The sequence below is a fragment of the Saccopteryx bilineata genome, chromosome 1 (assembly GCF_036850765.1).
Source record: "Saccopteryx bilineata isolate mSacBil1 chromosome 1, mSacBil1_pri_phased_curated, whole genome shotgun sequence".
In the NCBI taxonomy this organism is placed as follows: Eukaryota; Metazoa; Chordata; class Mammalia; order Chiroptera; family Emballonuridae; genus Saccopteryx; species Saccopteryx bilineata.
Window position 1 is genome coordinate 118,330,722 of NC_089490.1, and position 17,681 is coordinate 118,348,402.

Below are 17,681 nucleotides of genomic sequence, written 5' to 3' on the forward strand. Positions count from 1 at the left end.
CTGAGCCAACCGGTCAGGGCTAATTATTTTTAATGTAACAAACCGTAAACTCTTATAAACCTATGTCTATTGATATGATCATGCTAACTGATCTTTTTCCACAAGCCAACATCTTTAGTCCTTCCTTCTTAAACGTTTCTATTCTCAGGATCTCAATGACACTTCACCATTTCTACATTCCCTAAACCTCTTTAATACCACTATTTTTGAGGCTTTTTTTTTTTTTAGCTCTTACAGATTTAAACTATATAATGTACATAGTGGCTTAATGAATGTTGGCTTCACTTTTAGCCCTTAAATATGAAGACTTTTCCAGTATTTAGGGCATTAATTCTTTAAACTATTTTCTATAAATTTTATTTAGTTTTGAAACTTCAAAGGTGATATGAATTAATCCCAAATATATTTTCTACTTTTCATAATTAACATATTTCCAACTCCCTGATGAGCGTTTATATTCTATCTTGCTATTCTTTCAAACTCAACAATTTCAAATTATAGTCCTCTATTCTCCACTAAAGCCAGCTCTCACTCTGAATTACTGATATCAAGAACTTGTTGCACCATCCTCAACAACCCCTGATCTAAACTTTTTCTAAAATTATTTTCTATATTAGATCTTAGCCAAAAGGCTATTATTTTCTATATTTTGACTCATTTCATCATTACTCCTTTTATTCTCCTGTTACTTTTATTACTGTCAAAATTTTATCCTATATTCTGTTAACTGATCTATAAATTATTTTGATTGGCTGCTATGATATTCCTTTTTTATTTTCTACTTCTCTTATTTCATCCTGCACAAGGCATCCTAAACCTTCATTTCATCATATCAATAATAAATTTTGAGTATAAATTTCAAATTCCTTAGCTTAATATTTAAGGTACTATACAATCTAGCTATAATCTGCCTTTTATATTCTCTTCCCCAACATAAGACTTCTATTGTATTCTAGATGGTTCACTCATTGTTAACCAAGTACATGTCATTCTAGCTAACTGTGTCATTCCTTCATCTACCATCTTTTTATCTTCCACATCCAACTCAACTTTTAGGTCCAGCTAAAACCTCTCATCTTTTCAGAAGCTCCTGAGTCACTTCCTCCTAGTGATCCTTCCCCACTTTGGCCCCTGTTATTACACATAATGTATATCAATTTCATATTCACTGCCTTATTTTAACTTCTGACATTTTTATCATCTTGGTTCATCCTTTAGTTTTAATTTTTATCAAGTGGAGTATTCTATGAATTTCAATTAGGTCACATTGGTTAATTATGTTGTTCATATCTTTTATACCTTTACTGATTTACTGTATGCTAGTTCTATGGATTATTAAAAGAGGGGGATTAAGATCTACAACTATAATTGTGAATTTGCTTGAATATTTAAGAATATTATGTCTTTTTGATTATTTAACCCTTTTATCATTATAAAATGTACTTCTTTATTCATGGTAGTATCTTTTCTCTTAAATATACTTTGTCAGATATTTTTATAAATAATCTAGTTTTTCTTTGATGAAGGATAGCATTTTATACCTCTTTCATTCTTTTACTTTTAACCTTTTTTTCTCTTTAAACTTAAGTAAATTTCTTGTATATATAAACTAGATAGACAATAGATAAATAGATGATACATACCATAGATAGATGAAAGATAATTAGATAGATGATAGATGATAGATAGATAACCATATTGTAACTTGTAGAGAGCAATATCTGGCACATGAATATACTGAACTTATAAGCATATATAACTTTTTAAAAGCTTTTCCAAGTGCTATAGTTAAGCCAAATTTTTAATATTCTAGATTTGCAGAGTCAGTTTTCCAGACTCAAAAGACTTGGCATTGTGTATTGGTTTTTTTCCTAAGGTTTTCTTCTAGGTGTTTTATTGTTTCAGGTCTGTCTATTGTTTTTAACCTTGTTAGATACAGTTCGTGTCAGCTCCTCATAACCCAGTTCTGATTATCTGGCCCAGCATATTAACCATCACTCTCAGGTTATTGACACCTGTATATCATCCATTTATATCTTTATTTAAATCATGATAACACTGGTTAGAAATAAAAGGTCAAGGCAAATATTTGAGATATACAAACTCATATTTTACCTCTGAATTAGTAGTTTCTGCTACTTGCAACCCATCTTCTTCCCCTAAATATCAAAGATAACAACATAGATCTAATCTTTCAGTAAGAATTTCATCTGGGGTTTTTTTGCAATTCCTCAGTAATGACTAACAAAATATCATCTGTCTTTCTTATTTGTACAATTTTCTCAGCACTTGGGGATAGAAGATGAGTTGGTAGATGTGAAATCATTTAAAGCAATTCAGTGCAACTGTGAAAAGGAAAAAGTTTAATTACCAGCTAACTCATAAGCAACTCTTCAGATTGCCTATTGAATAGATTGTAAAAAATAAATGAGGTTTAAAGCCTTACTTTGTACCTACTATTAAGACTGAGAAATAGAAAAACTTGCCAAACTTCACAAGATACTCAGTAACAAAATCTGTAGCTCTAATTAGAATTCTGAACTTTTAACAGCAATTCAATTTGTATAGATTGAGTCAGAAAAGAAATTCTATCTACTATACTGACTTCTAATTACATCAAGTTGACTTTATATATATGTCAAGATGATCATGAAAATGAGTTTGTTAGTTTTTTGAAGGCAGCAACTATTTCAAATACTTTTTCTTATCCTCTCACAAACCATTGAAAGTACTAGTCACATGGTAGTTTGGTTTTTAAATTAACTTTTAAAAAATTATTAGAAATCACCTACTGAGGACAGGAGGTCTATTAAAGACTTAAATTGGTGTGAAATGAAGCAGAAGACCATCCTAATTTAATTCATGAGGACCTGAAATCATCCTATTCTATATTAACCAGCACATATAGAAAGACTGGGTTTCTTTAATTAAAGCCCTTGACAAACCATATATCACAAGCACTTGTACTGTACATCTGTACTTTTATTGTACACTGACATTTTATTTTTTTAAAAAACACTTTATGATGGCTAGTCTGAGTTTCAAAATTGCAATTTGGCAGGCATACAGAAGAGGAAAATGCTTTTCTATTCTGTTGTTTTGTTTCTGGCATAGACCTCAGGTTGTTATAGTCCTATCATATTTTAATCATCATCAGTTGATTTCTACCAAAGCTTGTATTATCCTATGATTGGTAACATTGAAGTAAAAAAAAAAGAACTTGATGGAAAATTCTCATAAATTATTCATCAAAAAGATAGTAATCTACTAAATACAATTAAATTTTGAATTAATCTGTAGAACTTTTCTAAGTGTCTGATATTTTTAAACCAGTATCTTTATCACATTTCTAATAAAACTAGATCTAGAAGGGCTCTTAATCTAAATCTGACAGTTTCCTTTAGCATTCTTTGTAGTCAATATAATGCAGTGGTTAAGAGCATAGAGGTCTTATAGGGAAAATATTTCAATAAAATAAAGAATAATACTGGCTTGAAGATTTTTTAAAGAGAGTGCTTTAAATTAAATATATATTCATCATGCAGTAGCTATTATTATTATTACTATGAATAAAAAATATCTTGCTCACATTCATATAAAAATACTGAAGGGTTGCTGGCAAACTCTACAATGTGAGATAGTTTTATTTGCTTTCAAAACAGTTTATATTGGGCTCTGTTTTTATACCAACATGCTACTGCTTACTTTTATTTTTTTTCTATTTTGATCAATTAACCATGTTTCCAACATACTTGCATTCACCGACCATGAGAACAACAAAAGTAGCACGGAAAACCATTAGAAATGTTGTGTGCAAACTGAGGCAAAAAAAAATGAAGATAGAAAATTTTAATTATTCATACACCTAAAGAAATAAAATTTACAAGTCAACATTGTGAACAGAGATGCACTAATATACATACATAAATTTTAAGCTTTATAAACTAAAATAATAACCAAGCTAAGAATCCTTTATGTTTCACTCTTCAATAGAGAAAGAAGTCTCTATACCAGTGAATGCTAAGAATGTCCTCAGGCCTTCATTTCCAATCTTTTTAAAGAGTCACTTCTTTTAAAATCTAAAAAGCAATCATTCCCACATCTGTATGAGATATATTTATTTCGTCTTTAAGAAAAGGTTAGTGCTAATATTGGTCCGGCTCCCTGCCTTCACCCAGAGATCCCCATAAAGCACTTCTCCAGTTAATTTCAATGTACTGTTTCTTCCATGTGCTCGAAAAGAAGAGGGGGCATGGAGGGAGAAACTTACATAAGGTTGAGAGAGTATATGAGAATTTAGTACAAAAATATGAATTTAGAGCACACTCCACAATTTATTAGGCTCCCAAGAAATTATCTGGTCATCACTGGCTTCTCGAAGGAGATTTTAATATCCTGTTGTACTTATTATTAATATTGTTAAGTGGGAGAAATCCAGAGAAGGGGCAAGTCAACCACAGGAGAGGGGGCCTCAGGAAAGGAGGACAGCAATTAGAGATCACATCCCCAGGTGAAAAGGAGGATGTTGTCAAGGGTTTTATTCTGAGAAAGAGTGTGGATAATGTGTTGCAGACTCAGTCTAACTTCAGTTGAAGGCCAGAAAGGGGTAAAAAAGGAGAGCAAGCATCTAATTGTTTCCTGTGTCTGAGAGACAAAATGAAGTCAAAGTTTTAGAAGCAGAGCATTGAGTATTGGACATAATAAGCAGCCCTTACAACAAATATTTCTGATAAGGCACGAAACCCGACCATGTGCATGAGAAGATCAGCTCTAGGAGAGAAATGCCTTCAAACTACTCATTGTTTAAGTTAAACACTTAGGACAGACTTTAAAAATAGAAACAAGATGCATCCACTTTACTCTGCAGTGGGCTTTTTACTGCTTAGAATTATAAAAATAAATGTTGCAATGATAAGAACACTTTAAATGAAATCTTAGGATGTTAGGCAAACTTCTAGTTTTTATATTGCTTTATAGTGCTTCAACAAAAAGCTATGGAGTACTTTCAAAGAAATAGATACTGTGAACACATACTTCAGTCATTCAATCACTTGATAACTATTTATTTAGTGTCCACTATATGTCAAATACTATGTTAGGGACAGGATTTCTATGGGGAAAAAAGGAATGTCATAAAATGAAGGTATGGCTATGAAAGGAAAGGAATCAGGTAAAGGATAGCTCAAGTTTAAGTGAAGATCTTAATTTTTTTTTTAGGTTTTATTTATTGATTTTACAAAGAGAGGGGAGAGAGGGTCAGGGAACAAGAAGTATCAACTCCTGGTTGCTTTACTTTAGTTGTTTATTGATTGATTGCTTTTCATATGTGCCTTTCCGGGTAAGCCCAGGGTTTCGAACCAGCAACCTCAGCACTCCAGGTTGACACTCTGTCCGCTGTGCCACCACAGGCCAGGCAAGATTTTAAATTTTTAATTGGAGATCTAGAAACATATTAAACACTGAGGAAGAAGGAACCAAGGGTGGTGTTAGGATAGTAGGATAGAGAGTAACCAATGGAGCAAAGCTCAAAGGAAATGTTCAGGAGGCAGGCATGGGGAAAGAAGAATTTCTAATCTCATTAAGAAGATAATACATACAGAATTATTTTTAAAACACAGAACATGATAAATATTTTAACAGAAAAATCTAGAAAATATAGATGTAAAGTTAGTATGAGCAACAAAATTAAGTTTACAGGACTTAACACTATCTTCTGAGAACAGTAAAAATATTAGCCAGAGTTCTGGAAGGAGGTAGTGTGTTACTTGACTTCAGTCCACCATGAATAAGAAAGTTCTCTGAATGACACAGGAAACTTCTCATTGCTTATACTGAGGGTCAAACTAAGAAGTCTGTATCTCTAAGCCTTATGACTCTTGAGGTCAAAGTATTAAGTCTTTGTGAAAGTCTAAAAGCAATAAGAGTAAAAAGTCTTAAGATGAGACATTTAAACAAGTAGGAGTTATTTATCATTCAAAATGTCTTTTTTTCCCTTTTTTTTTTACTTATTGATTTGAGAGAAACAGAGCAAGAACGAGAGATCAGTTTTACTTATTTATGCATTCATTGGTTGATTCTCATATGTGCCCTGACCAGGGGTTGAAACTGCAACCTTGGAGCATTGGAACAACATTCTAACCAACTAAGCTACCCAGCCAGGGCTATTTTATCACTCTAAAGCAGTGGTCCCCAACCTTTTTTGGGCCATGGACCAGTTTAATGTCAGAAAACGTTTTCACAGAGCGGCCTTTAGGGTGGGATGGATAAATGTATCATGTGACCAAGACAAGTGTTAAGAGTGAGTCTTAGACGGCTGTAACAGAGGGAATCTGGTGATTTTTTAAAAATAAAACATCACAGTGGTAGAGCATCGGCCTGGCGTGCAGGAGTCCCGGGCTTGATTCCTGGCCAGGGCACACAGGAGAAGCGCCCATCTGCTTCTCCACCCCTCCCCCTCTCCTTCCTCTCTGTCTCTCTCTTCCCCTCCTGCAGCTAAGGCTCCATTGTAGCAAAGTTTGCCCAGGCGCTGAGGATGGCTCTGTGGCCTCTGCCTCAGGCACTAGAGTGGCTCTGGTCGCAACAGAGGGATGCCCCAAATGGGCAGAGCATCGCCCCCTGGTGGGCGTGCCAGGTGGATCCCAGTCGGGCGCATGTGGGAGTCTGTCTGACTGCCTTCCCGTTTCTGTCTTTGGAAAAATCTCCCCCCCAAAAAATAATAATAATAAATAAAAATAAAACATCATTCAGACTTAAATATAAATAAAACTAAAATAATGTAAGTTATTTATTCTTTCTCTGTGGACCAGTACCAAATGGCCCAAAGACCAGTACCGGTCGGTGGCCCGGGGATTGGGGACACTTCTTTAAAGTAAAATTTAATTCTCATAAATATAACAACAAAGGGTGAGATAAGAAGTATTGATGAAGAGTTAGTAATTTCTTTAATAAGTTGGCTGAAATCTTTAAGGAGCAGAATATGGTGCCAGTAAGAAGAAAAAAATAATAGTGTTAATATGACAACTGCTTTGGGAAAAGACCCTTTTAAAAACTTGAGAAATCAATGCCTGTATTTAAATCTGCTGAAGAATGACTAAGCCCACTGCTCAGATCTAATGCACCTCTGCCTTTTTAATTATTCATTTTAGAGGAGAGAGAGAGAGAGAGAGAGAGAGAAGGGGGGTGGGGAGGAGCAGGAAGCATCAACTCCCATATGTGCCTTGACCAGGCAAGCCTGGGTTTCGAAATGGTGACTGTGTTTCAGGTCAATGCTTGATCCATGGCACCACCACAGGTCAGGCTACCTCTGCCTTTTAAATTGAATCCTGTGCTGTTTTATTATTCTAAAAACTCCAGGAAATTCAAGAAGCTTGTCAAGGACACTAACTTGGAAATAGAAGCGCAAATCCTGATTTGCTAAATGCTTGAGAAAGGTTAGTACACAAAAGGTTTTTCCCTTTCTGTAATTCGGAATTTATTCTTCAGGCAGTAGGGAATCCTTGACTGTTTTGAGAAGTAAAGTGACACAATCAAACCAACTTTGTAAGAGAATAAATACAAAAGTAATGAGCCAAATGAATGAAGAAAAAAAGTGGCAGACTAGAGCATCAAAAGACTGGGGAATAAAATCTACCTATAATAAGTTAGGAAATGAAGGTCTTTGGTGGCAGGTGAACTGGAGCAAAAAGGGAAGATACTGATCTTGGTACATACTTGGAATTAAAAATCAAGGACAAGGGAGGCCCTAGGGGAGAGAAATTGCATCATTTTAACAAGTTGGAAAAATACGCCTTGGAATAATGAGGAAGGATAGAAAATCGATTTTGGTTACAGTTTATATAAGGGTACCAAGAACACATCCAAGTGGAAACATTCACAAGTCACTATGCTAGGATCCTAAGAATGAACGAGAGATTTTTTGAAGGAGTCGTTTACTTCGGCGGTTCTCAATTGGTGTCAGTTTTGCCCCTCAGATGACAGTCAACAATGTCTAGAGACATTTTTGGTTGTCACAAATAGGAGGATGGTGCTACTGGATTCTGTTAAAACATCCTGAAACACTGTCTACTACATGCCAGTAGCAGGAAAGCACCTTACAACAAAGAATTAAAAAATTATCTAGTCCCAAATGTCAGTAGTATCAAGGTTGAATAACCTGCTTATAAATGCCATAGTACATTAAGCATATCTTGTTTAATCAGTTCATACTGCACATTCATGTTTAATTTATAGAAAATAAAAATAGTACCAAACATTTATTGAGTCATTCTATTTCAGGCACTGTCCTCACATTACACTGTTTATTTAATTTTAAGTTTAAACACTATGAGATAGTTATCAACCTTTACCCTCATTAAACAGGTTAGAAAATTGACCCACTGAATAGTTAAGATACCCAATAAAAACCATATAGCTGGCAAATTGGGGGTCCTGGATTGCAATCAGTAAGTCCATTTCCAGAACCATGATTCTACAATAGTTATTAAGGTGGAGCTTACAGTGATCATAGATATGGTAAAAATCAAGCCCCATAGCTGATAAAAGAAATGCATAGAGTAAAACACTTTACTCCCTTCTTCTCACACACAAAAACAACCCACTCTCTCAAATATTAATAGCACCCTCTTCTGTGTCGCTGAAGATCTCATTATGTCATTGATATATTTCAGAGTTCCTCCTCCAAGGGGAAGGTTTCAAGTGGGAGAAATACGTTGGGCCCCATCGAAAGCACCAGTTTGACAATTTTAGCATTTTGACATATGAGTGTGTCCAGATGTATTTTATATAATTTGTGAATAATACAAAGAGTTCAACTTTCCCAATGATTAATTTAACCATGTAAATTAGAATGGAATAAAAGCTATCCCTGTCATAATATGTATCATATTTTCTTACTTTCTCATATGCTTTTTTGAGTACCAAAGAAAGATGGAGAATTAAAGTTAATGAGTTTGGGGATGGCACTGGATGTTCACATGTGAATATCTGTGATTCTTTTCATTAAAATGTATTAGTGAAAATTACTGATTTTATAGAATATAGTCAAAATAAGCATTTAATTCCTCAAGGTTGATGTTTAAATCATCCTCTTTAAATTATACAAATATTTTATTAAACCAGCCATTCAGAACTTTCGTACCATTGACTCTCTGTTTGGTTAAGGTCACAAAGATGGAAGCCATTTCTTTGACATATGGTAGTTTCAAAATTTTTGAAACAGTGGACTCATTCTTTAAATGATATATTAAGAGATAAAAATGCCCACAATAAGAAAAGATGGAAAAGGAGAGAAGTTCTAAAGCAGTATAAGGGGGGAAGCAAGAGTTAAGAATAGTAAGTAGGGAGGATCCCATGAGAAAAGAAATCCACCCATCTGGCATAATTGTTCAGGCTGAACTTAGACAACTTAGGGATCCATAGAGCAAAATTTAAAAAGGAATATCCAGTATATTTTAGGTAAATTTATACAATAAAAATTTTATAACAATCTGGTAAGTACATTACAGTTGTAAGTCTAATAGATGCTTTAATTAAATTCTGCTTTAAAATGTAGTATTATATAATGTACATATACATGTCATTAAATGCTACATCTATTTTATGTGTTCAACTTAAATTTTTTATTTTGAAGTGGTATCCAATATCCGGAGGCACTTAATTATTGCTTCTGCTTGTGCCTAATCTTCATCTTTTAAACATTTCTGTCAAAAATGCAAATTTAGTTTTTACTGTAAAAAATAAATTATATTTAATGGGTTTTTAAATATAGTTCTCAAATACAACAGTTAATTTAAGATGGACAATTTTTCTCTTTTAAATTACACTTTGGAATTCTTTCTGAAGACTGATGTATTTCTTTCTGATTGTTTTCTTATTTTCTGATAAACAGTGACAGTAATAAATCTTGATCCTGCTTTTGGTCTAGATATTTAGTAACTGTGTATTTGTTTTCTTTGATAGCAGCATGTATTAATATTTATGACCATTTTCCTTTGCAGCAGCTCCCAGATGGCTCCGCGCCCAGTGCACATGCTGAATTTTATCTCTTACCATATCCCAGTGAAGTCTGTAGGAGGAAAACAGAATCTGTTCCAAATGTACCAACCCACTTACAATGAAATTGTAAGTATGATTTATCTCTTGTTCAGTTGTTTTGTATTTTTCTTACCATTTTCCAGCCTAACAACCAAATATGGAAAATTTGCAGTAATTGGCAGCATTATTCCATAAATGGCAGACATTTCCCCAAAATAGCCACTGTGTATGGATCACTGTTCTAGATGCAATGGGAACTGGAAAATACAGATACTGCTTTCAAAGTGTTAAGAAACAATTTTCATACTGTAGCTAATCTCCAGTAAGAGCTTAAAACAATATAGCATTTATTTCACATACTATTACCCTTGATGTCATTTAATTTTCTCTAATTTTACTTTTCTTTCCCTGGTTTTCCTTACCTAATAATTTTATCATAGTCTAACAACACATTTCATAAAATCACATTTGAAAAATCTTTTAAAAAGTACAAAATACAAATTAAATTATATATAGTTAATTTATGCTAGATATAGCCATTTCATCTGTATTACACGATTTGACCATCCAAACGCTTACTTTTTTTCTAAGGCAAATTCTACACTTATTCTCTTGATTCTACCATTTTTGCATCTCTCTGTACCTTGTTCAGTTGATTATTTGCTCTTTTTTAAGGCTATCTCATCCACTAAATTCTTGACTCAGAAATCATAAAACATACACACACCACACTCAACTTAACGTTTCCAAAGCATTCAATTTTTTGTTCCCTTCCTGTCATCTCCAAATTTTTACAGAATTAACTCACATTTCCTGCACTCACTTCATAACTTCCTTTCCACCCTTTACTCCTTTACAATGTGGCTTCTGACTTTAATTGATACAGCTTTATTCAAGTGGTATCTAGAGACAAATTGCTGATTCCAGTGAGACCTCGGGCTCTCCCCTCCTGAAGTTACACAGCAGCACTGCTGTCTATGCCCTCTTTCTTGGCACTTCCCTTTCGCTTCTTAAGTTCAACCTTTTCTGAATTTCCTTCTTTCTTCTCTCAGCACTTCCTTATTTTTCTTCATTTACATTCTTCCTTTTAAAATGGTGGTGTTTGTTAGAATTCCATCATTTGTCTACCTTTATCCCTTCCTGATATTTATTCTCTCTCCACAAATTTTCATTTATCACCTGTACTTAGCTTGTATCTGAACCTATTCTTCAAGCCCTGGCTTCTGTCCTAACCTTCTGATCTGCACTTCTGCCTGACCACTGAAGAGCTCCATTTCAGTGTCTCCTAGTTCCTCTTAACCTGGCTTTCCTCCTGTTCACCACCTCAAATGATAACTTCTAATGACATCTTTCTGTCTCTTGCTCACATGTCCAACTAATCACCAAGTTTTTTCAGATCTACTTGTGCAGCTTCCTGCCTCTTAAATCCATCACTTCCTCTCTGTCCCATTACCTTTCCTTGTTTGAGGTTCTTGTGACTTTGGCTATTATAATAGTCTTCAATCTGACTTCTCTCTTGTGGGGGATTCTTAATTAAATTTTTCATATTTCTACCTAAAATATCTTTCAAAAATTAGTCATATTTATGAATTTGTTTAAATTTTTTTTCAAAGATCCCTTCACTGCCTATTGCGTAATGTAAAAAATTCTAAATATAATATTTACAGCCCTTAAAACCTGACTCAGTAATTTTCTAAGTTATCTCTTGGAGCAATATCACCTTATAAGCTTTTTTTAAAAAAATTTTTGGATAATTATTGTGGGTCAAACAAGTTTGCAAATATGATGTGCATGTTTGTTCGCTTATGGTTTGCATTGGGTGTGGGGGACAGGCTGTAAGCAGGCAGGATAGTTTTAGCCTAAGGCTTAGTTTTGGGACTAGGCCTTTCCCGCCCTTTTAATACTAAGATCTTTTCAAGACTAGGCTTTTCTCCACACTCTTGACTGTTGCATGATGTGGGGTGGTGTACTCTCATGAGGAATCCCATTATGCCTCAGATAAGTGACTTTGTATCAGAGACTTCCTTGTTTGTATATTGGATTAAAGATTTTGATTTCCATACTATAAAATGGGGCAGAGGAGACCATGCAGGATGAGAGCAGAGAAAGGCCATATGGAGGAGAAAAGTAGCAGCCAAGATGGCAAGTGCTGAGGGAGAAGCCAGTTTGTGCAGAGTTTGTGCAGAGAAAAGGAGATGGGGAACAGAGGTGAATAAGTCTGGTGAGCTAGAAACCTTTGATTCTAGGAAACTCGGATAAGTCAGTGGCTTTGGGAGCCCTGAATGGAAAGGGAAGTGTTTTCCACTGTGTGTATTTCTTGCCCGCTGGGTGCAAGCTAGGATTAAAGATGATGGCCCACCAATTCTTGGCTCCTTTGTTTCATTACTGTCTGTCCGAATCAAATGTGAACCTACACAGGCCAGGCAGCTGTAATGGTGGCCGTGGCTACTGGTTTTACAATTATATAGATACATGTGCAGTTAGAAGAAGTAAATACTCTTTAACCACTTTCTCCCAAATGGTAACATCTTTCATGGCTATACCACGGTGTCACAACCAGGAAACTGACATTATGTAACCCAATGACCTTAGTCAGATTTCACCAGTTTCACATAGGTCTTGTGGATGTGTGGATGTGAGGATGTGTGTGTGTTTAGTTCTTTGTATTTTTATTATATGTATAGATTTGTGTGAACTCCAACACAGTCAAGGTACAGAACAGTTCCATCACTAAATTTCTGAGGCTACCCTATTATACTATTAACACTTCGATCCTTCCAACAGAAACTTGCAAACCATTGGCAACTACAAATTGTTCTCCAGCTCTATAATTTTGCTATTTATAATATTATATAAACAAAATTATTCAGTTTGTAACATTTTTTTATAATTTATGGAATAGTCTATGGGTTTATTGAAGACTTTAAAGAGGTTAATAGAGATAAAGTCATTGATTTTCTTTCATTTTTTAATTTTAATTTTATTTAGACAAATAATTTTAACAGGATGACAATCATCAATTAGGCTACATAGATACAGAGAAAACACCTCCAGATCATTTTGACATTTGATTATGTTGTATACCCATCACCCAAAGTCAAATTGCCCTCTGTCCTCTTTTATTTGGTTTTCTTTATGACCCTCTCCTCAGTTCCCCCTTTCTCTCCTGCCTTCCCCTCCCCCTGGTAACCACTGCAAACTTTTTTTATTGATTTTAATTTATTGTGGTTACATAGATTCTACTGTTACCCCAAATGCATCCCCCCTTCCCCATATTCCCCTCAACAACTCCCTTGCTGCCCTCTCCATAGTGCTCTCCCGCCTTCCCTTCAGGTTTATCCCATCCTATCATCTCCTTTTCCTCTGTCCTCTTTTCCTCTGGTCCCTTTGATCCCTCCTCTGTCTCAATTCCGTTCCTCAGTTCACATTGTTTATTGGGTTCCTCAAATGAGTGAGGTCATATGATATATATTTTTTTCTGCCTGTCTTATTTCATTTAACATAATAGTTTCCATGTCCATCCATGTTGTTGCAAACGGTAAGATTTCCTTATTTTTCATGGCCCCATAGTATTCCATTGTGTATATGTACCATTGCTTTTTAATCCACTTGTCCACTGATGAACACTCGGGCTGTTTCCAGATCTTGGCTATTGTGAACAATGCTGCCATAAACATGACGGTGCATTTCTCCTTTTGAAACAGTGCTATGGTGTTCGTAAGGTATATTCCTAAAAGTGGGATAGCTGGGTCAAAAGTCAGTTCATTTTTAATTTTCTGAGGAATCTCCAAACTATTTTCCACAGTGGATGCACCAGTCTGCATTCCCACCAGCAGTACAGGAGGGTTCCCCTTTTCTCCACACCCTCGCCAGCACTTATTCTGTTTTGTTTTGTTGATAAGCAACATTCTAACTGGTGTGAGGTGATATCTCATTGTGGTTTTAATTTGCATTTCTCTAATAATTAGTGATGTTGAGCATTTTTTCATCTGCCTATTGGCCATCTATAAGTCCTCTTTGGAGAAATGTCTATTCATTTTTTTTTTGCCCATTTTTTTATTGGGTTTTTTATCTTCCTGGTGTTGAGTTTTACAAGTTCTTTATAAATTTTGGGGAGAAAAGAAAGCCTCTTCAACAAATGGTGCTGGGAAAACTGGAAAGCCACATGCAAAAGAATGAAACTCGACTACAGCTTGTCCCCTTGTACTAAAATTAACTCAAAATGGATCAAAGACCTAAATATAAGACCTGAAACAATAAAGTACATAGAAGAAGACATAGGTACTAAACTCATGGACCTTGGTTTTAAAGAGCATTTTATGAATTTGACTCCAAAGGCAAGAGAAGTGAAGACAAAGATAAATGAATGAGACTACATCAGACTAAGAAGTTTTTGCTCAGCAAGAGAAACTGACAACAAAATAAACAGACAACCAACTAAATGGGAGATGATATTTTCAAACAACAGCTCAGATAAGGGCCTAATACCCAAAATATACAAAGAACTCATAAAACTCAACAACAAACAAACAATCCAATAAAAAAATGGGAAGAGGACATGAACAGACACTTCTCCCAGGAAAAAATACAAATGGCCCACAGATATATAAAAGATGCTCATCTTCATTAGTTATTAGAGAAATGCAAGTCAAAACTACAATGAAATACCACCTCACACTTGTTAGATTAGCTATTATCAATAAGACAGGTAATAGCAAATGTTGGAGAGGCTGTGGAGAAAAAGGAACCCTCATTCATTGTTGATGAAATGTAAAATAATACAACCATTATGGAAGAAAGTATGGTGGTTCCTCAAAAAACTGACAATAGAACTACCTTATGATACAGCAATCCCTCTACTGAGTATATACCCCCAAAACTCAGAAACATTGATATGTAAAGACACATGTAGCCCCATGTTCATTGCAGCATTGTTCACAGTCGGCCAAGACATGGAAACAACCAAAAAGCCCTTCAATAGAAGACTGGATAAAGAAGATGTGGCACATATCCACTATGGAATACTACTCAGCCATAAGAAATGATGACATCAGATCATTTACAACAAAATGGTGGGATCTTGATAACATTATATGGAGTGAAATAAGTAAATCAGAAAAAAACAAGAACTGCATGATTCCATACATTGGTGGGACATAAAAATGAGACTAAGAGACATGGACAAGAGTGTGGTGGTTACGGGGGGTAGGGGGAGGAGGGAGAGGGAAAGGGGAAGGGGAGGGGCACAAAGATAACTAGATAGAAGGTAATGAAGGACAATCTGACTTTGGTTGATGGGTATGCAAAATAATTGAATGACAATATAACCTGGACATGTTTTCTTTGAATATATGTACCCTGATATATTGATGTCACTCCATTAAAATTAATAAAATTTATTTTTAAAAAAATTTTGGTTATTAACCCCTTATCAGACATATTGTTAAATACGTTCTCCCATTGTGTAGTTTGTCTTTTTATTCTGTTCTTATTGTCTTTGTGCAAAAACTTTTTAGTTTCATATAGTTCCATTTGTTTATCCTGTCTTTTATTTCACTTGCCCTTGGACATAAATCAGCAAATATATTGCTGCGAGAGATGTTGGAGAGCTTACTGCCTATGTTTTCTTCTAAGATGTTTATGGTTTCATGGCTTACATTTAAGTCTTTTATCCATTTTGAGTTTATTTTTGTGAATGGTCTAAGTTGGTGGTCTAGTTTCATTTTTTTTCAGGTAGCTGTCCAATTTTCCCAACACCATTTGTTGAAGAGGCTGTCTTACTCCATTGTATGCTCTTATTTCTTTTGTCAAATACCAGTTGTCCATAGAGCTGTGGGTTTATTTCTGGGTTCTCTGTTCTGTTCCATTGATCTATATGCCTGTTCTTATGCCAGTACCAGGCTGTTTTGAGTACAATGGCCTTGTAGTATAACTTGACATCAGGAAGTGAGATACCCCCACTTTATTCTTCTTTTTCAAGATTGCTGAGGCTATTCGTGTTCTCTTTTGGTTCCATATAAATTTTTGGAATATATGTTCTATATCTTTGAAGTATGTCATTGGTATTTTAATCAGTATTGCATTGAATTTATAAATTGTTTTGGGTAATATAGACATTTTAATGATGTTTATTCTTTCTAACCATAAACACGATATATGCTTCCACTTGTATCCTCGACTTTTTTTTATCAATGCTTTAAAATTTTCCCAGTTCATGTATTTAATCTCCTTGGTTAAATTTACTCCTAGGTACATTATTTTTTGTTTGCAATAGTGAAGGGGATTGTTTTTTAAATTTCTTTTTCTGATAGTTCATTGTTGGTGTATGAAAATGCCTCTGATTTCTGAGTATTAATCTTATATCCTGCCACCTAGCTGAATTCATTTATCAGGTTCAGCAGTTTTTGACTGAGACTAGGGTTTTCTATATATGGTATCATATCATCTGCAAATAATCATAGTTTTACTTCCTCTTTTCCAATTTGGATGCCTTTTATTTCTTCTTCCTGTCTGATTGCTGTGACTAGGACTTCCAGAACTATGTTGAATAAGAGTGGTGAAAGGGGGCACCCCTGCCATGTTTCTGATCTTAAGGGGATTGTTTTTAATTTTTTCCCATTGAGTATGATGTTGGCTGTGGGTTTGTCATAGATGGCCTTTATCATGTTGAGGTATCTTCCTTGTATCCTACTTTGCTGAGAGTTTTGATTATGAATGGGTGCTGAATTTTATCAAATGCTTTTTCTGTATCAATTGAAATTATCATGTGGTTTTTCTCCTTCCTTTTGTTTATGTGATGAATCACATTGATTGATTTGCGAATATTGTACCAGCCTTGCCTCCCCAGAATAAATCCCACTTGATCATGGTGTATGATTTTTCTTCATATATTACTGGATCTAGTTTGCTAATATTTTGTTGAGGATTTTAGCATCTAAATTCATCAGGGATATTGGCCTATAGTTTTCTTTCCTTGTGTTGTCTTTGCCTGGCTTTGGAATCAGAATTATACTTGCCTCATAAAAGGAGCTTTTATACTTGCCTCATAAAAGGAGTCTTCCTTCCTCTTGGATTTTTTGAAATAGCTTGAGAAGGATAGGAATTAGTTCTTTGAATATTTTGTAGAATTCACTTGTGAAGCCATGAAGCCATCCAGCCCAGGGCTTTTGTTTGTTTGGAGTTTTTTGATTACTGTTTAGATTTCATTTGTTGTAATCAGTCAGTTTAGGTTTTCTAATTCTTCCTGATTGATATTTAAAAGATTTTATGTTTTAAGGAATTTGTCCATTTCACTTAGGTTGTCTAATTTTTTCTATTGTTTTTCTGTTTTCTATTTTGTTTATTTCTGCTCTGATTTTTATTATTTTCTTTCTTCTGCTGGTTTTGGGTTGCCTTTGTTCTTCTTTTCCTAGTTCCTTAAGGTGTAAACTTAAGCAATTTACTTGGGCTTTCTTTTGTTTGTTCATATAGGCCTGTAGTAATATGAACTTCCCTCTTATTACTGCTTTTGCTGCATCCCAGAGATTCTGATATGTCGTATTGTCATTTTAGTTTGTCTGTATTATCTTTTGATCTCTGTTTTTATTTCTTCTTTGACCCATTTATTTTTTAGAAGTATGTTGTTTAATTTCCACATTTTTGTGGGTTTG

At 34.7% G+C, this 17,681-nt stretch overlaps 1 protein-coding gene across 1 annotated transcript in view; it reads left to right on the plus strand.

Annotated features, from left to right (window-relative positions):
• The window catches only part of PIK3C2G (phosphatidylinositol-4-phosphate 3-kinase catalytic subunit type 2 gamma), a 352,443-nt gene that overhangs the window by 324,429 nt on the left and 10,333 nt on the right, over positions 1-17,681 (plus strand). The window contains 2 exon segments of the mRNA XM_066252620.1: positions 9,981-10,096; positions 10,098-10,119. Of these exon segments, the coding sequence (XP_066108717.1) occupies positions 9,981-10,096; positions 10,098-10,119 (138 nt within the window).